The sequence below is a fragment of the Desmodus rotundus genome, chromosome 5 (genome assembly GCF_022682495.2).
Source record: "Desmodus rotundus isolate HL8 chromosome 5, HLdesRot8A.1, whole genome shotgun sequence".
Lineage (NCBI taxonomy): Eukaryota > Metazoa > Chordata > Mammalia > Chiroptera > Phyllostomidae > Desmodus > Desmodus rotundus.
The window spans coordinates 2,246,518-2,268,110 of NC_071391.1; the positions used below are offsets into that span (position 1 = coordinate 2,246,518).

General features: G+C 60.5%; 1 protein-coding gene across 6 annotated transcripts in view; it reads left to right on the forward strand.

Annotated features, from left to right (window-relative positions):
* SHANK2 (SH3 and multiple ankyrin repeat domains 2) overlaps positions 1-21,593 on the forward strand; it is a 314,515-nt gene that overhangs the window by 67,096 nt on the left and 225,826 nt on the right. For 5 of the 6 annotated variants that reach the window (XM_053923687.2, XM_053923683.2, XM_053923685.2 and 2 more), the window contains exons 10-11: positions 13,270-13,336; positions 13,760-13,930. In XM_053923687.2, coding sequence (XP_053779662.1) covers positions 13,270-13,336; positions 13,760-13,930 — 238 coding nt within the window. The remainder of the gene's footprint in view (positions 1-13,269; positions 13,337-13,759; positions 13,931-21,593) is intronic. The other variant, XM_053923688.2, reaches the window with a different exon arrangement.

The following is a 21,593-nucleotide window of genomic DNA, read 5'->3' on the forward strand; positions in this document are numbered from 1 at the left end:
GGGGCAAGGGAGGGCTGCCCCGATACGGGCGGGCGCGGGAGACCCAGATGGGCGTGCGGGGCCCTGGCGGTGGGCTCCTGGGCTGGAGCATCGTCCTGTTCTCCGCCAAAGGTTGCGGGTCGATCCCCGGTCAGGTGTGCACAGGAGGCAGCCGATCAATGTTTCTCTCGCTCGCTCTTTCTCTCCAATCGGTAAAAACGTATCCCTGGGTGAGGATTAGAACAGCAAAACAAGCACACAAGCAAAGCTGGGTGTCTGGCACTTAGGGTCTCCCAGGGCCCCTGCTGGACAGCACGGCCTTGTTTTTGCTGTGGGTGTCTCTGTAGCCAGGGCAGAGCCAGCTGTCCCCGAAACGTCCTCTGGTTTTCCAAGAGCATCAGCGTTTCAGCCTGGAAAGGACATTTCCATGAAGAGACGGTGTCACAGAGATCGAGGTCGTTGTGAGAAGTCTCAGCGGGGCTTTCGGAAGTAGGTCGTACACACTGCACACGGAGACTCTTTCAGAGCTTTTTAAAGAGACAATATTTGTGATGCTGGTTGTGAATTGCCAGAATGTCCGCAGGCTTGACAACGGATGGCGTTTTCATTCTTTCTCTAAAATGCCGGGAGGGGGCGGGTAGTCACTTTGGCAAAGTGATCAGGATTGTGGAGAGAGTGGCTTTCACGACGGGCGGTGGCCGCAGAGGCAGACTGCGCAGCCCGGGCCCCCCCCCCACCCCTGCCCCGAGGCCGCCGCGGACCAGCAAGCAGCCTTTCACTTAGGGGCGTGTCTTTAGCAGCTTCTCTTCTTCCTTCCCAAGGGGCACGTGAGGTCTGGAAGGTGACCTGAGAGACACTGACCCTGGTGACCAGTGGGTAACGTCACCACCCGGGAAGGGCACCCAAAGCCAGGGGGTCCCTCGGCATCTTCGATTCCCCTGGTCCCAGCTGCCACGGCTGAGCCAACTGCTCTGACCAGCGTCCACGGAGACCTTGTGCTGGAGACCCTCCGGGGGGTGAGGGGGTGACAGGGGCACCTGTCCCCAGTTTCCCGGGGCTCTGTGCTTCATTACTCTTCAAAAACAGCTTTACCGAGGTGCAATTTACCCAGCGTACGATGCACCCATTGAATGCCTATAGCTCCGTGGTTCTGAGTCTAATCGGATGTGTACGGCCATCAGCTCGGTTCACTTTAGGCTGCTGCGTCACCAAGAAGAAGAAACCCTTCGGCTCTCAGCCCCTCACTGCCCGCCCCAGCCCCGGGCAACTGTGCGCCCCCTCCTTGGGCACACGGTTCGCCACTGCCGGGCACTCGTCTCCACGGGAGCACACGCTCCGAGGCCAGTGTCTGGGTCCTTCCTCTCAGGGTTGGGGCTCAGCTCCCGCTCACGCTGTGCCGCGTGGGGACGTCTCCGTTTACACGGACGTGTGTTGGTGGATGGCGTCGGGGCATCCTTGCTGTCGCAGAAAGTGCCAGGCCAGGCTGTGGGCGGCGGCCTCGCTCCTTCCTGGTGGCAAGCCGGGAGCGGCTCAGGCTGTGTGTCCGCCTGGCCAGGGCGGTCACTGCGGAAGGGCTGGAATAACATCAGCCCACCAGTGGGGCCACGACCGCCAGCCCTCGTTGCTGTGCGGCTCAGCCTGGACCAGCCGATGTGGGCGGGCAAACACCCCCACGCTGTTGGTGCTTCCAGCCAGAAGGCTCTGCCCCCTTCGTCTCTGTCCCAACCAACCAAGCCCCACCGGTCAGGACCCAGCGCCTTGACTTTGTAAATAAAGTTTTATCGGAACGCAGTGCCGCCACCATGTGTTTACGTGTTGTCCGTGCAGACCGGAGCAGCCGCAGAGGTCATGTGGCCTTGAAAAGCCGGAGGTACTGACTCTCTGGGTCACCTCAAGTCCCTCTCCATCACCGTCATCATCATCACGGGCAGCTCGATCTCTTGTCACTGGCCAGGGCCAGTCTGCTTCATACCTGTGGTCAGCCACGTCCTGCCACCCCGATGACATGTACCTCCTGATCCTCAGAACCTGTGCATGTGTGACCGCATGTGGTAAAGGGCACGTGGCAGGTGCGATGACGTTAGGGATCTCGAGACAGAAAATGAGCCTGGATGGCGTGGGGATCCCTGGTGTCACCCCTAAGGGGCCCTGGTGGAGAAGGCAGGAGGGCCAGAGGGACAGAAGATGACTCGACAGAGACAGGCCAGGGAGAAGAAGTGACCTGGAGGTGGCACGCAGCGGGTCTCAGGGCCCTTATTTTTTTTGCAACAAAGAATCTAACATGTTGAGATGCCTGAACAGCATTTGAGGTGTGCCTGCCTGGGACTCCATCCCTGCACCCAGCAGCGGATTCTGCTCGCCGGTTTGTTTACCTTTCTGTTCGAAGCAGGTGAGGGGGTACCGCCCAGGACGTGTGGGCCCAGGCAGAGGGACTGGTGAGCCACAGTGGGAAGTGAGGGCTGAAGTCAGACGGGACAGCAGACACCCTGTGCGGTCCACCCCGTGATTTGCGGAGTCTGTGTTTGCAAATTCACCTGCTCCCCAAAATTTATGTGCAACCCAAATAAAAATGTGTAGAGTTTCCTGCCTCCATGTGCTTTTTCCCGGTGACTTTGCTGCTGGGAAGGGCCCCCAGTGTGGGGCCGTGGCCCCTAAGTGTGGGGAGGCCGCGCCGGCTTTGTGGAGGAGCCGCGTGTGCCGGATAAGCTGCGTCTGGGCCCAACGGCAGCGCCGTTTGCTGTGGTTCAATGTCAGCGAGCCGACCTATGCACGAACAAGGTGTCCGCACAGAATCACAGAAAAGACAGGCTGTGTAACCATCAGCTGGTGCCCACAGCCGGGGATCCCAGCAGGAGCCCACCCTGTGTCTCCCTAGGAGTGCGGGCCCACGGCGGGCTAAGCCGCTGTTCGCAGGGACCAGAGAAGACAGGACTTCTGCGAAGAGTGAGAATAAGCCATATGTGTGCCAGGGTGGTGGGAAGCCGGCGCTATGTGTGCGTCGAAGGGCAAGCCGGGGATGGATGCCAAGGTCACGTTTACAGGGCAGGCTTGCTTTTGCATTTAAACCCCGACGCAGGCATGAGGCTCTCAGGCGGGGCCCATGCCCCCAGGTGTGTTTCTGCCAGGCCTTACCTGTCTGACTGTTTCCTAGACTTTTCCCGCTGTGTCGGTTGCTGGTGTGTGCAGGGGGCACAGGCAATGGAAGAGACTCGAGGCCACCTTCCGGGATGATGCTGTTTGCTTACCACGCGGCCTGGAGAAGGTTCCAGGTGGCGCCTGCAGCTCTCAGGCACCTCACCCGCCCAGCACGCCAAGGGTCTTCTTCCCGCTGGTGGGCAGTCCGTCCAGGGGTCCCTGGGGCACAGTGCCATTGAAATATTTATCCCCGGTCCCTGAGCAACGGGGGCGTGCCTCTGACAAACGCTTCCATAAATGCACGGGGATGGCGGGAGGCTGCTTACTCAGGCAGAGGGGCTAGCGGCCCGTGTGAGCCCCCCACACACCTGCCCCCCGTGTTGCTGGTCGTCATGTTGCAGGTGGCTCTGCACTGCCTCACCCACTGCGGAAGGGGGCTGAGAGTGACGGTCTGGGAGGGCAGGGGTGGGACGTCCGTCTGCTGGGTGCTGCCCTCCTGTGGGCGGGACGGCGGTGGGGACGGAGGGTGAGGCTGAACTTGTAGGATTGGGGCGGGGGGCGGCCCGAGAACACAAACCCTGGAAGACGCTGTCTGTGTCCTCAGAGTATCGGCTTTGTGGGGGAGACATAAGTGGGCTCCAGAGGCGCCTGTTACGGGAGCCCTTTTGCAAAGGAGACGGCAGTTTCGCGCGTGGTGGTCGTGTGCGAAGTCTAAACTCGGAGGGAAAGGGCCCGAAGGGGGGCGACAGGCCAGAGCCCCAGGGAGGAAGAGGCGGCCTCTGAGCCCCACCAGCCGGCTGCATTGACATCAGCCGGGATGTGAGTGTCTGGCTTTGCTGCCCACAGAAGCCACTTGGCAGATAGAAAAGCTTCAGGCCTGACGTCGGGGTCTGGCCCTGTGCTGTCCCCGGAGCAGGGAGGGAGGGCGCTGACCCTAGCCCATTTGGAAAGCACGTCACAGCAGCCGCCTGAAGCCTGGTGTTTGTTTCCCACTGTGACGCTGACGTGGGGGGGAAGCCAGCCCCGTGTCTCCTGCTCCCGACTCGGGGCTCACCGCTGGGTCTGGGGCACTTGGTGGGCGGTCCCTGAGCAGTGATGATGCGTCTGCCTTCTCCTGGGCTGGACGCCAAGGGCTGGTGGGGAAAGGAGCCACCCAGTTAGGCTCGTCCGGGTTCAGACAGAGCGATGCTGGTGCCCAGGATGCAGGAGATCGCCGAGGACCTGCATCCTGGCCGCGGCGTGAAACCCCCGCCCCACCACCCATTAGGTCCTCCACGGTCACACCCACGACCCCTGACCCAGAACACTGGACCTGCGTCGCTTACCGGCCCCTCCTGCCACACACTCCGGAGGGGCCCTTTCCTGCCTCCCAACATTTGATGGTTTTGCCAACATTTGGCTCCTGTTGGCTCCTCGGTACGAAGGTTGCCCATTGCTTTTGCCTGTTTGGGGCTTGGGCTTCTGTGCTGGAGGTTTGTAATAACCTAGTAGGTGTTGCCGTTCTTACTGACCGTAACATAGTAGGTATCGTCACTCTCACCCACCGTCGGTTGGTTAGAGATTGTTTTTCAAATCTGCCTGTACTTTTAGCGTTGCTTGTAGTTTTTTAGAAGATGGTATCGCACTGTGTCTGTTTTCAGGTCACCCCTGGCCTTCTCTCCGTCGTCCACAGCTTTGGTGACACGTTCAGAAGTTTGCCGCCTCCCCACTTTCCTCCTCATTACACCATTTGCTCCCTTATTTCCATTCGCTTTTCACTGTTTCCCGAACGTCGCGGTTTCTTGTGGGATCATATTTCTTTGGCTAGAAGAAGGCCCTTCTCGATTTCCGGCTGGGGTGACTTTTCTGAAAGCAATCAGACGGAGCCTTCTTTTTCAGAGGTCGAGTTTGTGAGGCGTCTCTTCTCTGCCGCCTGGTACTTTCTCTTAGCCTTTCCTTGTCCTCTGGCATCTCTGGTTTCTTTGGAAAAGAATGAAGGAGTTTGGCCCTTACGAGGGTGGACGGTGGTTGTTCGCCCCCGTGCCCTGGCTGCTTCATAAACTCTTCGTCCTTCGTTGTCAGCGCTTCTCTGCCTACGTGTTTCCCGGTTTGTGTTCATCTTGCTCGAGACCCACACAACTTCGTGCAGCTTTGGGCTCGCACGCGCCCTCAGTCCGGGCAGGCTTCACGGAAGGCGCGCTCCTCTTCCGTCTCCGTCTTCTCTCCTGGGCGTCCAGCCACGCCGTGTCAGGCTTGCAACGCGTGACGTGTGTGACGTGTCCCCTTCCTTTCCCCCGTCCTATTCTCTGTGCTCTAGTTTGTACGCGGCCTATGAGCCGCTGGCCGACGCCCTTCCCGTCTTCTGTGCGCGATCCGACCCCGGAACCGCCTCTGAGGCCCTCGATTACACGCGCTCGGTTTCTGGGGCTAATGTTTACAATTGATCCTCCTTCGTGCCTTCCAGTGCTCTGGCGACATCTGCCATCTCTTCTGCCACCTTGCTCTAGTGTTTCCTCTATGAAAGATAATAGTTATGTGACAGTGCCCAGCTGTCCACGCCAATGTCTGGGCCAGCCGTCCACGGCTCTATTTCTGTTGACGGTTTTTCGCAGGTTTTCAGCCCGCGGGACGGTCTGTGGGAATGAGCCGTGGTGGTTGGGCGTCTGGGCCTGAAATCGTCGGGGTTTCAGATAGCGTTCTTTCCTTCCAGAGAGGACTGCCCTCTGGGGGGCTAGGTCGGTGGAACGGGGGCTTCTTACCCCCATCTCGCGGGAGTCAGGCCTGAGTCAGGGCTGGGTGCCAGTTTAGCGAGGACTGGCTCTACCCCAGCTCTCCTTTCCTTCCACGGTGGGGCCCCAAGTCGCCCTAACTGAGCGCCTCTGGTCCTTCCCGGGGGCCTCCCCCGGCGTGTCCTGCACGCCGATCCCTCGCGTCTGACGAGCTTTCTTCTGCTCATGTGTCACCTAACGTCCTCAGAGGCAAAGCAGCGGAATGTGACGTTCTGCTTCCAGCTCCTCTTTATCACCCAGACTCCAGCCCTTCCCGTCGGCAGTTCTGACGGCTCACTGGCCGTATGCGACTGCCACGAACCCCACCGATCTCTGCCCCCAGCGTGGACTGGCGCCGGGACCCTCAGCCCCTTCCCCAAGTCCAGGCTCTGCGAATGAGCGGGGAAGCGGCTCTGGAGGGCCAGCCCACCACTGCTCTGCCACCCGACCTGGAGCCGTGGATCTGCTGCGCTTTGTGGCTCCGGAAGCTCTCTGATGCTTCAAACAGATGTCCGTCTGCTTGGTGGGAGCGCCTGCCTGCCTCCGGCTGCCTCCTCACCCCTGTCTGCGCCCCGTGGGGGCTCATTCAGGTGACCTCGTCGTCATAGGCAGCGTCCTTATTTTCCGGTCGGGCAGGTGGTTTCATGCCCTGTAGTCATTTCCTGCCCCAGACACAGAATCAGCCCCTGTCCTCAGGGAGGCCTCACTCCTCTTAGTGCAGATCGGCACTGGGGGGTCGCCGTCCACGTGCGCGGGGGCCGGGTCGAAAGGTCCTGTTGACGCGGGCTGCCGTAATCCAGGGCACGGTTCTTAGGAACCTCCCTGACCCTGTGTCCGTGTGTGCCGTGCTTTGGGCTGGAGGCCTCCGGTTTAGTCGGCCTCGTCACTCCCCGGTTCGTCCCACTGGTGCCAGTGCCTCCACCAAAAGTGTGAGGCTCCACCCACAGGCTTAGGTGTCTGTGTGCCGGTGTGTGCTGTGGCTGAGCAGGGCCCATCGGGGACGTGTGGTCACGGGGTCTGAGAGCCACTTCCAGTGATTCCCTGTGTGTTTCTGTCCCCAGCTGTGTACGCCTCGGGAGAGGTTCACCTGTTCAATTTTACTTCTGAGTTTTAGAGATCGTTTTTGCATTTTTTATTTTATTTCTAAGGATTTAGAATACTTGCATCATTCTCAAAATGAAACCTGTCAAACAAGGTAAATACTAGGCAATCCGGCATTCCTCCCTCTCCTCCCGAATCTATCTGTCTCTTCCCCGTAGGTGATAGTTTCACGGCCTCTCCCTGTTTACAGAGACGCCCGCCGCCGGCCTCGCTGCGATGCAAGCTCCATTCAGGCGGCAGAGAGCGCGGGCAGTGTGCTAGCTGCATGGAGGGCAGGGGCACTTCCGCCATTGAAGTGACACGGGTGGAGCATTCTGTCACTGTCCCCTCCCCACGAATCCGTTAGAGTTCTGCAGATCAGTTCTGCGGGTGCCGTGCGGCCTCGTGAACACTGCGGGGGAGGGGCGGTGTGTGTGTGCACACGTGTGTGTGTGTGTGTGCCGCCCATGCAGGACTTAGCCCTTCTGCTCTTGGCCGAGTTCACATTCGGGATTCTCACAATCGCCGGGGGATTTTCATGCCTCCGTCCACTCTGCATCCTTGCAACAGTGCAGCCAGGCGGACAGGGAGGGTGTCCCCTAGTCTGGCTCCCACCCTCTCCTTTCTAGGTTGTTCCATGTCCTCCGACCTTCCCAAAGCAGCCCCTGTGGGTGCCACACCCAGCAGGGGCCCAGCTCAGGTCTGCCCCCTGCCCCAGGAGAGCTGGGGGCCGAGGGGGCGTCTGTCCCGTAGGATTAAGGTGCCTGATCCAGCTTACAGTGGCTTTGGGCCAGCCACCGACAGAGGGGATTACTATCAGCCCTTCTTCTTTAACCCTTTCCCTCAGAAAATAGGGAGGCCTCCCTGAATGCGCCTGGCTCCAGAAAGGAGGGACCCTGCTGCTTGGTGGAGAGCGTGGCAGAGAGCGTGGTGGGCAGTGTGGCAATGGGTGTGGCAGTGAGCGTGGCAGAGAGCATGTTGGAGAACGTAGCAGAGCGAGAGTGGCAGTGGGTGTGGCGGTGAGCGTGGCAGAGAGTGTGTTGGCGAGCGTGGCAGAGCGCGTGGCACTGAGGAAGGACCCGGTGACCACGTAGAAACACACAGAGGTGTCGGCAGGCCCGGGGTGGTTCAGAAAGAAAGGAGGTCTGAGAAAACCCAATGGACTTTTTTTGAAAACGTGACAATTTGCTTCAGTGTAATTAGGTCAATAGTCCAGAAGGCTCTGGTGTGACTGTGGTGTGACATCTCTCTGGCTGGTGCGAGGTGCCGCCCTCCTTGTGGCTCCTCCACACACACTCACACACTCACACACACCCCGCGGGCCCACGTGGCAGCCCTGTGCGGGGCGAGCGCCTCCCGTGTGCCCCCGCTTCTTCCTGGGACCCGAGGCCACTCTCTGGGTGTGCTCGGGGGACTGACGATGGCTGAGGGCAGCAATGTCACAGGCGTGGGCTCCTGGGGCTGTTACGGGGCAAGGGCTCGCAGCCTGACGCTTATAGGAGGCAAAACTACGGCCCTGGCTTTGTGAAATGACAGAAGCTTCCATTTGCAGATCGGCCAGCAAGGAGATGAGAGGCAAGGCTCAAATCCGTCCCTCGATCCAGGGTGTGGGGCAAGATTTGCGGGGTTTCTGCACCGGCTCTTCCTGGGCTGTGGACCCTCACCTCTGAAAGGGGCCCCGCGTCAGGGTGCGGTTGCGTCTGGGGCCTTTGGTTCCACGGGGGGAGCAGCGAGGGGGTCCCAGGGTCACTGGTGGGTGTTCGTTCCACGTCTTGTGAGAAACAGGGTGGGACCAGCCTGAGCTGCTCCTGCGGTCGCGGCGCCCTGGTGCAGCATCTGGCCCCTCCTGTCGTGGACTCTGCCCTCTTATTGCCCGATGACTGTGGGTGGCTCATTGTCTCATTATCTGTCCGCAGACAGCAGCAGGAATCGTACCGGGAAGAGGGACAATGCTGGGCGCCGGGGTGCAGTTGCTAGGGGACCGTGGGGGCTGTGACAATCTGCTAGCTGGTGCCGGCAGCTCTGGGGACAGAGCCAGGCACGTTGCAGATTTCAGGGGATTGACGGGTCTCGAAGGGACCCAGGTCTGCGTTCAGAGGAGAACATCAGCGTGTTGATGCGCAACCTCGAGACTAAGGACGAGCTCGTCAGGCCAGTGGGAAGCCCCAGACACCACCGAAGTCAGCCGCAGAGCGGTCGGCCTCCCCACACGGTGCGCGACCGACCGAGACGAAGAAAATGTGCCAAACGAAGCCTGCGGCGACAGAGGGCTTTTCAAAGTGAGCAGCGCTCGTGCCCGGAACCTTCCAGCAGGCGAAGCTAAATGCTCTTGACAAGCGGGTTTCTCCCTTTTCACACTCAGCCTCTCTGATGTGCCCACAAGATATCTGGGGTTTTTGTGAGGCTTTTCCCTGCTGGTCTGAGTTTCCCGTCTTTCCCTAGGTTCTCTCGTGGGTCCAGGGTGGGCAAGGGTGTGTGGGTGGCCTTCCTCTCCTCAGTGGCGTGGGGGCCGCCAGGCCGTCAGGAGCCTGGAGTCACTCCTTCTCCTGGGGACAGGCAGGTGGTGTCAAAGGGTATGAGAGGGGCAGGCAGAACGCATGTCACGGCGGAAGGCGTCAGAACCGAGTCCGCATGGCTGCCTGCCGGCCCCTGGGTCTGAGGTCAGACACGGCTGTTGAGGGCCTTCTCGGGGTCCTGGGCAGTCGGTGTGGCCCAGGGGGCTCTGTCACCGCTGGGAGGCGCTCACAGCCCCCCCTCCCCCCCATGCATCCATCCTGGGCAGCCGGCGGTTCCTCGGCTGGCTGCTCCAGCGTGATCCGAGGTTCACCACGTGCGTTCACGTAAAAGCAGTGAGCGCTCGTGTGCCACGCTGCCTGAACGATCAGACGATCGTGCCGTTAAAGAAGCAGCGTTTTCTGAGTGGAAACGAAGGGAGGTGCCCCCACAGAGCCACAAACACAGCAGAGCTGGGCCAGCCAGCAAGTCCACCGGGGCCCAGGGCGCAGAAACCCTTTCCGGGAACAGGAATGGAGCCTCTCCCTGGAGGGTGGGCGGCGTGTTTCAGGCGTGCTGGGGGCGGGGTTTAAGTGAGCCCGCATCTGATGCAGAGACATCTGTGTGAGCCAGAAGAGCCCAATGTGGGAACTTGGAGTCCTTGGCTTACATTTTTAGTGGTTTTCAACTGTTACGATGATGTTACCAACTCATTTAGGAAAACTTACCTCCGCCTTTAAAAAATTTTTTAAGCCTACTTAAAAAGTTTTTTTAAAAAGTCCTACGCCAAACATATGTTTATTAATTTTAGAGAGAGAGGAAGGGAGAGGGAGAGAACTATTAATGTGAGAAACATCAATTGGTTGCCTCCCATACACGCCCCAACTGGGAGTCGAACCTACAACCTAGGCATGTGCCCTGACCGGGAATTGAACCAGAAACCTTTTGGTGTATAGGACGATGTTCCAACGAAACAGGGCGGAAACTGCCCCTTTTTCTCTGCTGTTGTCCCCACCCTCCTTCCCCTCCATTCTCCGTTTTCCTCTTTCTCCCAAACTTTACCTGCTGGGCCCAAGGGACTGAATTCACCATCCCCAGGCTTTTCCTCACAAAGTAAGCGCCTTCTGATCTTTTTAAAAAAATTCCCAAAGGCATTAAAATGCAATTTCACGTTATTTCATCGTGTTGAATGTAATTCACATCCATCGCACACACTCGAGCAGGTTGGGCCGTTCGGGTGGTAGAGCTCCTGCAGTGGCCAGGCCGTCAGAACGGCTGTGACCCGGTGGGCATGCAGGGAACCGGGGGTTTATATGGTGTAACAACTTCCTTTAGATCGTAAGTTCCTTCCAAGGTGCTGAGAAGCATCGTGAGGTGGACGTCTTTGCTTTCTAACGCCCAGCCTGCATTTACTCATAAACTGCTGGGGAGGGGGGCAGGGAGGCCTGGAGTCCGCCCTTCCTTCCTTCGCCCTGAAGGGGGCAGACGGATGTGCCCTCATGTGTCCGGCAGAAGGGCCCCCACTTTTGCTCTATTGAGACTCCGCCGTGGTCATTCTGTTTGTGTCTCTGACTGATCGAGCGAGACCCCTCCACGCGAGAGGCCGCCTGCTTCGCTCGGACCTCCGGAGTCCAATGTCAGTGGCATCCGGAAACACCCGCGCAGACATGCCGGAGGGCCGCTTGGCCAACTGTCTGGGCGCCCCCAGGCCCAGTCAAGTGGACGCATCAGGTTAGCGTCCTCTGTCCCATTGGGTCTCTGTCCAGGTCTGGGTTTGTCGGATGAAACGGCCACCCTGCGTTCAGCTGTCGGGAAGCTCCGCCCCGTTTTCCGCCACAGCTGCAGCGCCCTCGCACGCCAGTCTCCCCACGCCCTCGTCGGCACTTGGTGTTTTCTGGTTTTCTATTTTGCCTGCACCCTGCTGAGTGGGCGGGAGCCGAGCCTGAGGGTTTGGCTGAAAACGTAAGCGTGAGTCGGAGCGGTTGCCCCTCAGCGACGGAGGTCGGGTGCTGTGTGTCCCCGTGACCCTCCCTCACGTGTTTGCTTCGTTCACACCAGCAGACCGGGTCACCAGCTTCTCGGGCGGGCTGTGTCGACACCCACCTGGAATCCCTATCTCTGCCCTGCTCCCGCGTCTGGGGCTGCAGTCTGAAGCCTGGGCCCCAGGGGGTGGGCAGGAGGAAGTTCATTGCTGCTGTATCTGCAGAACCACGACTGCCCCTGAAATGGCCTCTGCCACACACAAACCCCCACCCCCCTCGGCTCCCTGCTGGTGTGCACAGGAGCTGCCAACAAGCCAGGCAGACGCTGGCCTTGGCTACTGGCTGCGTGGAGCTGGCCGCAGCCCTGCAGGGCCCGGGGCATCGGGTAGTGCCCAAGGGTTGAGATCAGTGTTCCACCTGAGGACAGGGGTCTGCGGTCCCTGGGTCCCCGGCGCCGCCCCCCTCCCACCAGCCTCCACGCAGGGCTGTATCACTCAAGATTCCCCAGGGCAAGAGAGTCAACAGTTTGAGACACATCCATATGTTTAAGACACTTCGCGAGGAGTTGGCTGGCGCGACTGCAGGGACTGGCAGGTCCAAGACTCGCAGGGCAGGCTGGGGCGTCAGGCAGGAGCCGGGTCTCGAGTCCGCGTGTCCCCGTCTCCGGGAATCTCAGCCTGTGTTCTGAAGGCCGCTGGTGATGGGATCGGGCCCACCCACGCTATCACTGCAAGCCATCCGCCTGTGGGTGTGCCTGTCTGTGGCCGGGCTTCCGACGCCTGGCTCGTCCGTGGGTGCGGGTGGCTGCCCCCAAGCCCCCATCTCCCTGTCTGGGACTCTGCAAGCACCCCTGCCCATAAGGCTGTGGCTCAGGCCTCCCCGGGGTCCACCGGCTTCACCTGCCTGGCTGCCTCTGGGTGTCAACGGTCACAGGGCGTGTCCACTTTGGTCAGCGGGGCTGTGGGGCTGGAGCTCAGCTGCAGGTGTGTGGGTGCGACTGTTCCCCCTGACTTAAACTCTGACGACGGGCTTCGAACTCACACTTCAGGTCTCCCCGGTCTCCAGTTCCGGGGACTGGCTCCTGTTGAACAGAAGCGCAGACTCCCGGGGGTCAGTGTCGGGACCAGCCGGACCTGGCGGGACCATGGGACAGTCCGAGGGGTCCCCGGACTCTGGCTTCGAGGGGCTCCCACCGTGGTCTGCTGGTCCACGGGAACGACAATTCTCACGTGAACGACAGCCTCACCGCTGTCAGATGGCCAGGGGCTTGGAGGGGGCGTGCGTGGCGTTTGGCAAGGTGGGTCTGAGGGCCAAAGGGTGTCGTGGCGGCTGTCTGAAGAGCTCTGAGTGGCCCCGCCGTTTGTGACAACGCGGATGGGCCTGACAGACATTATGCTGAGAAAGACACATTTCGTGTGAGCTCAGTTACACGTGGAATCTAAAAAAACCAAACTCACAGAAAAATAAATCGGATTTGTGGTGACGAGAGGCGGGTCGTCGTTGGGTGGGGGCAGGGGGGAGGGGTCAAAGGCCCAAGCCTGCAGTTACAAGGGGGTGAGTCCCGGGGTGCCGAGCACTGTGACTAGAGCTGGGGCCTGTGCGTCTGCAAGTTGCTGAGAGAGTAGGTTCCAAGAGTCTCATCACAAGGGCACGTGAACTTCGTACCTGTCGGAGGTGGCGGATGTTAACCTTGTGGGCACGCACAGCGTCAATGGCGCGGTAGGTCCGCTGCATCTCAGTGCCGCCGAGATAGCTGTTGTTCTTGCAAACAGGAGCCACGGCTGGGCTTGGGGTGCTGTGGCGGTGTGTGGGCCGCCTGCCGTGTCTCCATAACCCGATGTCCTGTCTTGCAGGTGGCCATCATAGCGGGCAACTTCGAGCTGGCTGAGTACATCAAGAACCACAAGGAAACGGACATCGGTACGTAGGCCTGTGCGCGGACCCCGGTGGGCGCGGCAGATGCTCCCCGCTCTCTGTCATCCCCATCAGATGGGTTCGGGGTCCACGAGAAAGCAGGGGAGCAACGTCTTTTCTGTACCTGCTCTTGGGTTTTTTAAACTCGTGGCAGGGCTGGGGCTCAGGAGATCCTTATGAGTTAGGGAGGGAGATTGGCGAAGCGGCCACACAGGTGTGGGGCGTGGCTGTGCTGCTGGTGAGCCCGTTCCTCTGTGACTAAGCTAAATGGGTTTCCCAGAAGATTCTGTAACATACACACCTCCCCTTAAACAAAGAGACAGCACCTAAATGAGGCGAGAGAGCCAGGGGCACCACCCTCTCCGCCCTCCTCCCTGCATCCACCCCACCGTGCCCCACGATGGTGCTGATGACCATTCCCCTTTCTAGTACCCCTCGCACCAACCAGGAGGGCTCTCCCTGGGGCTCCTCCTCTCTCCCGCCGCCCTGCCGGTGGCTGGGCCCAGTCTTGCATCTTGGAAGAGCCGGCCGGCCTGTTTCCTCCGGCCCCAGGCTGGCACCGGAGCTGCAGCGGGGAGCAGCCCCACTGGACCGGCAGCGGTGAGCTTTCGCCGATGGTGCCATCCCATCGAGGGGGGTGGGCGGAGGGGCTCCGCAGCGCCCAGAGAGGGAGCTGATGGCATCTGTGTCTCCCTGCCTGCACCCCTCGCCCCGTGTTTGGTGTTGGGGGTGAGCTGGACCTCGCGTCTGGCTGTCGAGTCCCTGCCTTGTGGAGTGTGTGGCTGGTACCCACCCTGCCTCTGGGAACTGTAAGGCTGCAGAGCAAGATGCTGCGCTTGCATCGCGGGGCGCCCTGTGCTGGGCACTGGGCCTCCCCCAGGCTGCGTGATGCTGACACGGACCCCTCCCGTGAGCTGGGGCAAATCGCTTAATTGCTGTGAGATGAGGGCCTGCGCCTGGGCCGCATCAGCATGTCCGTGAGCGCATTACAGGGATGGATGAGGGATTGTCACGAAGTGATTTAGAAGATAAGTGTGCTCTCGGAGTCCCCACCGCCCCCCTAATCTGAGAGCAGTACAATCAGATATGGCTGCCTGGAGGCCCCAAAATGCTGCTGCTGGGAAGGGAACTGGGATTCTATTAGGCAGGGTGTGTGACACAGAGGCGAGGGGAGGGAGTGTGAGGGAGGGCCCCCCTCTCCATGACGGGGGAGATTGTTCACGGGCCCCACAAGTTCCTCGGATCTGAGTTGTCTACCATGGTGACAAGCTCAGGGCTCCCCTCATTATCCTCATTAAGCATTCACCTTAATGGGGGCGCCCGTGGCAGAGGGAGGCGGGAAGGGGCTTCTTCCCTGGCTCTTGAAATAGGGCCAAGAATTGGGAACACTGGGGACTGTGACCTGGGCCTCCAGCCCTGCCCTGCAGAGCCTCCACCCTTCCCGGCCCACGTCGAATCTGCTGACCAGCCCTCCTCAAAACTTCCTCAAAAACCGCCAAGCCCTCGATGCACAGAGTTGATTTTGAAACCGGGTTGGGGCAGTTCCTGGCTCCTCCCTTCCATGTTGAGCTATAATTAGCTTTCTTGTCTGGGAAGCAAATGCCTCTTTAGAAACAGCAGGGTTCTTTTTTATTATAAAAGAGATACTGTTTGTTGGGTGCATACGTTTTAGTTACTGGTAATGCACTTACAATGTTGGATGAATGTATTTTAGTTACTTAGTAATATGTTTACAATGTTGGGTGAATAAATTTTAGTTACTAGTAATATACTTTAATGTTGGGTAAGTACATTTTAGTTACTTAGTAATATGTTTACAATGTGGGGTGAATACATTTTAGTTACTTAGTCACACATTTACGGGGGCAGGTGAATCCGTTTTAGTTACTGCTCACCCGATCCGATCAATGACTTAGTGAAGGCGTGAAGGTGGGCACGGCCTCTGGAGGTTTGGGGGCTCCCTCACTGGCCCCTATGACTCCTGCGTGTCCCGGTTCTGGGACTGACATGGGAGGCCCTTCCTTCTGCACCTTCGTAAACCACCTGGGCTCCGTGAAGATGCGGGGCCGGCTTTTCCAATCACCCCAGGTGGGGAGTCCATGTGCCTGGTCCCCTGCATCGTGGGGTTGTCCGGTGCACACCCCGAAGGGAAAGGACGGCACACAAGTGCCGCGCTGCCCTCAGGTCCTTCAGATCTCAAAGGAGGAGAGAGGCCTCCTCCTCCCCCGAGTCGTCTGATGAGGGTCCGTCGTTGTGAACCAGAAGCTGGCACCGTGCAGACTGCTCCATCTCAGTCCGCTCTGTGGGCCACGACCCAGAGGGGACGAGGGACGCGAGGCTGTGGGTCCCTTGTGGCTCACACGTCACTCAATGTGCTGAGCCATTGATGCACGGTGCGTGAACCTGTTGTAAAGTCCCGATTCAAGGCCGCGTTAAGCGGAACCTCCAGGCGCGTGCCCTGCGGGAGAACCCTCAGGGCTCTCAGGTTCTGGGTGGGAGGCTAAGCCTGGAGGCTGCAGAGAGCTCACCTGATCAAGGTCATAGGAGGTCATAGAGTCAAGGGCTAAGGCGCAGGCCCCACAGGCCAGCAGCCCAGGCTGAGTGGCAAGGCAGCTGGGCCCCTGGGGAGCCCAGCAGCTCAGGGTGGCCCCTCACCTACGGGGTGTCAGAGTGGCCCTGCGGGCCCCTGTCACCCCCCGGGTGACAGTGTCCTCAGAGTCGAATGCTTTCTCTCCCACTGCTGACCCCCTGGACTTCGGCTTGCAATCCGAACATTTCAGAGAAACGTCTTCCCAGACACCTTCACCCCTGTGGGCACGGGGCGGGGCTGTCCGGGAAGGGCACGGGAATGCTCCTTCTGTGAGGTGGGGGTACCTGTGAGGGCCACCGGGAGACCTTTGGATAAAGGAGGTGGCCTGGTGGCCGCTGTCCACAGAGGGGACAGAGGACAGGGGAGGAGGAGAAGCTTGCGGGGATGACACCCAAAGGGTAGGTCACCTCCCACAGTGACCGTGGAACCTGAGACCCCAGGAACTCTGCTCCCAGCCTCAGTCTCGGGGACTCAAGGGGTCAGAGGGCAGCTGCCTGCTCCCTGCTCCTGGAGGGTGCGACCTTCTCCTCAGGGGGCGTCTGTGCTGGCAGGTCCCAAAGACACCTGCGCTGTTGCCTCCACCTTCCTGCCAGGGCGCCTCTTCACCCCGTGCAGGGCCTGGGCTAATCTGGGGATTCGGACACATTGTGCGTCCCGGGCCTGGCCCTGTGGGCGGGGTGACCTGTGGGCTGACCTGTGGGCAGACGGCACCTCACCGTCCGGGCCCCCTGTGCCCGGGCGCCAGTGTGGTGCAGGAGACCTTCCAGAATTTGGGAGGAGGACGGCCGCTGTTCAGAAAAATGGTCCTTCATGCCCTCTGCCTGTTTGTCACATCTCCCCTCCCCCCAAGTCCTGGTCCCAGTCACCTGGTTGCCTCTTTGTCCCCCACACCCCCCTCCCAGCGAGTCCTTGAGTCTCTTGTTTGGCAGTAGATCCCAAGATAGGGGTTGACACCAGCTCCGTCCCTGCTCCTGGCTGTTTTTGACCAGCCTGCAGGGACCCTCAGGCGCCCCTGTGTGTGCCTGGCAGTGCGTGACAGGTCTGGGTGTCCCCAGGGAGCTTGTGTGGGAGGCAGACGCCCAGGGGCGACCCCTGCAGTCACTGGTCTCTGTCCCTCCAGGGGGACAGCCCACGCCCGCCTCCCTGGACCCCCAGGCCTGCCTGCCCCCACCTGTGGCAGGCGTGTTCACAGGGTGACGGTGGGCTAAGCAGTGTCCTGGTGTGGCACTAACAAAAAGCCACCAAGGTGGGGGCTTCAGACAGCTGGAACAGGTTCTCTCACGGTCCTGGAGGCCAGACGTCCAAAGCCAGGTGTCCGCAGGGGCCTGGAGTCAGTCCGCGGGGCGCTGGGCAGCTGGCCTCTGCCAGCTTTCAGGGCAGCTGCAGCGCTGGGCGCCCCCCCTCTTGGTGCCGTCTCCACGTGGGCTCCTCTGTGGCGGCGTCTCAGTCCCTCTCCCCTCTGTGACAAGGACACCAGTCAGCCTGTGTGCTTAGGGCCCACCCTACACCCGGATGACCTTGTCCTGAGATCTTAAATCAATTGTATCGGTGAAAGGCTCTGTTTCCAAATGACGTCACGATGACAGCGTCCAGGGATTAGGACTTGGACCTGGCTTTGGGGGCCACCGTCAACCCACAGAGGGCACCCGTTGCCGGAGGTTTGTGTCTCCACGCGGTCACCCCCATAACGCGGATGGTGTCTGCCTTCCCCACAGGGCCTGGCACACAGTAGGGCCTCAGTAACTAGTCTGCTGAATGAGTGGCTCCTCCCCCGTGCCAGCGTTCCCCTTCCGAGGCTGACCCGCCCCCGTCCCTCCCTTCGGGACACGAACACCCCGCCCCGCCAACACCCAGTCGGGGGTGTCGGGTGGACCCCATGCTACGGGCAGCCGGTCCTGGGACTGGGTGTGCTGGCCAGGGTGTGATGTCGTCTCTGCCAGCAGGGCCCGGGACAAAGGTCATGGGGCTCTGGGGGGGCAGGGGGCCAGGGTTGTGTGGGGCCAGTTTCTTTGTCTTTGCACCAGGTGGTCCTGGGCCCGTGTTCAATGGGGGCCCCAGGCGGCCGTGTGTGAGGCTCCGTGGCTCCGTGGCCTTCCAGCATCAGTGGCTTGGCTCCCCCGACCCCGCATCTTCCGGGACTGGCGAGGGGACGCCACCACCTGTCTTGGTCAAGGCTAATTCATCTTTTCCCGCTCCTGGCCCCTTGGGTGGTGGTGGGACTCTGGCACAATCACTGGAGAACTTCAACTTGTCCGCCGCGGGCTGTTTGCCTGTTACAGTGGGGGCTGCTGGAGAGGGAAGGGCTGCGGGCCGTGTTTCTAGGTTACAGTCGTCTGCAAACCTTGACCTGGAAGCTACACCGCAGCAGGGAGGGAATACGGAGCACCCGGGCCTCACATCCTCAGCCAGAGGCTGTGGGCCTTGCCCGTGTCAGCACGAACCTGTGACGAGTTCCATGTGTCGGACACGTAGTGGGGCCGGGGCACCCGTGGAGCAGCTGGCCTCCCGGGCCGGGGTTCTGAGCTCGAAGGGGATGGAGGTCGGGGCTCACTTTTCTGAGTACGGCTACAGACCTGGGCTCCCCAGGTAGGGGCGCGGGGGGCTGTTCTGATGCTTCCGCGTGAGTGAATTAAATGCCCGACGTTTTGCCGAGTTCCCACATGCTGCCTACTACCTGGGTGTCCTTCTGCAGAAGTCCCTTTAAAAGCTCCAGCAACTTCCAGCCGGGAGGGACGAGTCCTTTGTCCTGCAGTGCAGAGCCGGGAAATCGGGGCCCTTCGGAGCCTGTGATGGGGCTTTAGGGGAGGACGGTAAACCCGCCGGCGCCCGGCGAGGGGACTAACGGGCGCCCCCGGGGCTGCAGAATCTGGAAGTGGGTCTGGAGCACCATGTGGACGCACCTCTGTCCCTTTAAAAGGGAGATCACATCTTGGCATGCCCCAGGCTGCTCACAGTCGGGCCGGCGTGTGTGTGGCTGCCCCCTGATGCCCTGGGTCTGCCGTGTGTTTTCCACTCCCTACCTCTTTAAAAAAAAAATCGAACGCGACCTCCATTTGGTTATTTATTTGCCAGCTGGGAGAGAGTGATGGCTTAGAAGCCACCGTGAAACCCAAGTTAATCCTTGCGTGTCGTCCTCCAGCGCCAAGCGGTGGCTGAGGACATGAGCCCAGCGGGGTTTAAGAGCCTTGCCACAGGGGCTTTACGATGGCCCCCGGACGACGGAGGTCCCCCGAAGCCAGGCTGTCGGGGGCCCGGGGAACGCACGGCCGCAACAGCCACGCAAATACCAAGCATGTGGCGAGCTGAGGAGCTATGCGCTGGGACCACCTATTCTTTGCGGTCTCCGTTGTTGTTTTCGCCCGGCTTTCCGGGGAGACGCACGGGCCGATGGAGTAGATGACATGGGTTGTTCATCTTCAACCGAACAAGGTTTGTCCTCCTGCGTCTCGTCCTTCCGCAGCTACGGTGAGGGGAGCAGGCGGTTTGGGTTTCTGAAAAGGAAGCGCACTGGGCTGATGTGTGTGAGCTGGGCCATCTGATTAGCCGACTAAGGGTACTTGGTTACTGTTGCTAGGCTTCAGGACTGAGCGCCTGGATAATTATGCTCCGGAGAGGCAGAGGTGGTGGATGGCGAGAGGGTGCTATTTCCACACAGATTTCTCCACGCGGTGTTCGGGGAGGGGGCGTGGATGTGCCCAAGGTGTGCGTGTTTGCGTGTGAGCGTGTGAAATCCACGCTGCACCGAGTGAGGATTTTTCTTTTACACACCTGCCTGGTGGACAGATACCCCTGCTGTGGGATGAAATAGATCTGACTGAAAATCACACTCGTTTTTCCTGGCACTTCACTGACACGCGCTCCTCGCGGCGGGACCTGGACGAGGGTGTTCGGCAAACATGGCATCCTTCGTGTTTGCAAGCGCAGCCGTGCGCAGGTCCTGGGAAAGCCCCGAACCCTCAGCTCTTTCCTGTCGTTGGACTGGGTCGATCTGGGTCAGGCTTGCCCAGCCCCCCACCTTGGGTGTTCGGAGTGCGCCTTCCCGAGGATGGCGGGCTGGCGTGTGAGCGGAAGGCAGGCAGCTGTTGTCTGCATTCGCAGAGACTGTTTTCAAAGAGAGTGGCCGGGGAGGGAGACGCAATCAAGCCCAGCAGCCTGCGCCGCTGTGAGGGACCGGTCACGGCCAAAGCTGCTCGGTCTTACCTCCTGCCTCCTGCCTCGGGCCGGGGCAGCGTGCGGTGCTCGGCCGTTCCTGCGAGGGCCCCGTCTGGCCAGCATGGACCTGGCTGCGGCCACCCCTCCACTGTGTATCCGTCCAGAAGTCTTCTGCCCCAAGTCACAGGCCACAGCTGAGTTGCCGGGTCGTGAGCTAAGGTGGCACCCTGTTTGTGACGGCCACGAGGTGCACACCTCTTCTTTGGGGAGGGTGTTTTCACACGTGGCCCCTTTCAGCACCCGGCCTGGTGACTGGTGACTTGGAGGTCCACTGTGATCCCTGGTCTGTCCCAAGTGCCGTGCTGACTGTCCCCTGGGGGCGGCAGTGACCACAAAGCCTCGGCCTCCTGTCGCGTGTGTTTACATGTGCCTTGTCCTCATCGCCCATGTTCCGTCTCTGGGGCCCCCACCCTCCTATCCCGCACCCCAAGCAGCCCCCTCGTGGCTCACACGTGGCCTCAGCACCCTGCCGGAGGGAGGAGGCCCCGGGCAGGGGACATTCCTGCTGTGCCCACTTCTCATGGAGGCCTGGCCGTGTGACTCACCTGGTGCAGCAGACCCAGGTGGCTGCTGCAGGCGTCTCACAAGAGATGCTCACAAGTCCATCCACCTCCCCACACGCATCCACGCCTTCCCGCCCTCCGGGTTGAGCTAGTCTCCACGCCCGAGCCTTTCTGGCGCTTCATGTCCTGGTCCCGGACAGGCCTGGCCCTTCGGGGAGACCCTGACCGGGCCCTGGGATCTACTGTCACCCCAGAACCCCCCACGAGTCCTCCACAAATCGCGTTCTGTGCCAGCATGAACAAATACCGTGGTGTCGTGTCACCTTTGTCATCCTCGAATGAAATTCACAGATGACATAACAAACAGATGCAATTCGTTAGGTCGACATTACGTCCTAACCATCCCACAAAGAAGGAACGGGATGCAGAGAGGCGGACCGGGCAGTGAGCATGGCCTCTGTGAGGCCAGCCGAGGGCAGCGGCCCGCTGCCCACCTGCCCACACACCCCCTGCGTCCCAGGCACCTTGGCCGCTGGGCTCTGCAGTTCCGCCGTCAGCGCTGGGGTCCTCCGCCCACTGTGGGGAGGGCCTCTTGGTCAGGCTCCGACCCCACGCGACCCACACATCTGTCCTTACGTGGCATTGCTCGCCCGGGAACTTCAGTGAGTGTGCAACGGTGCCAAAGTGTGTGTTTTTGGAAGTTAGACGGAGGAGGTTATGCACTCAGATGAACAGGTTCTGCCTCTCCGGGAGTGTCTGAGAGTCATCCCCAGCTCACTCGGACTGTGCCACGCACGGCTAGACATTTAGCGTGTCTGGGCCCTGCCCACCCCTTGGGAGAAGTGCGCCCCCACCCCCCATAACCACACGGCCCCTGAAGCCCCCTTGGGCAGGTGCACACCCGCCCAGGTGACACACTACTTCTGGTAGGAATTGGGGTCGGTGCCTGGGGTGGTTA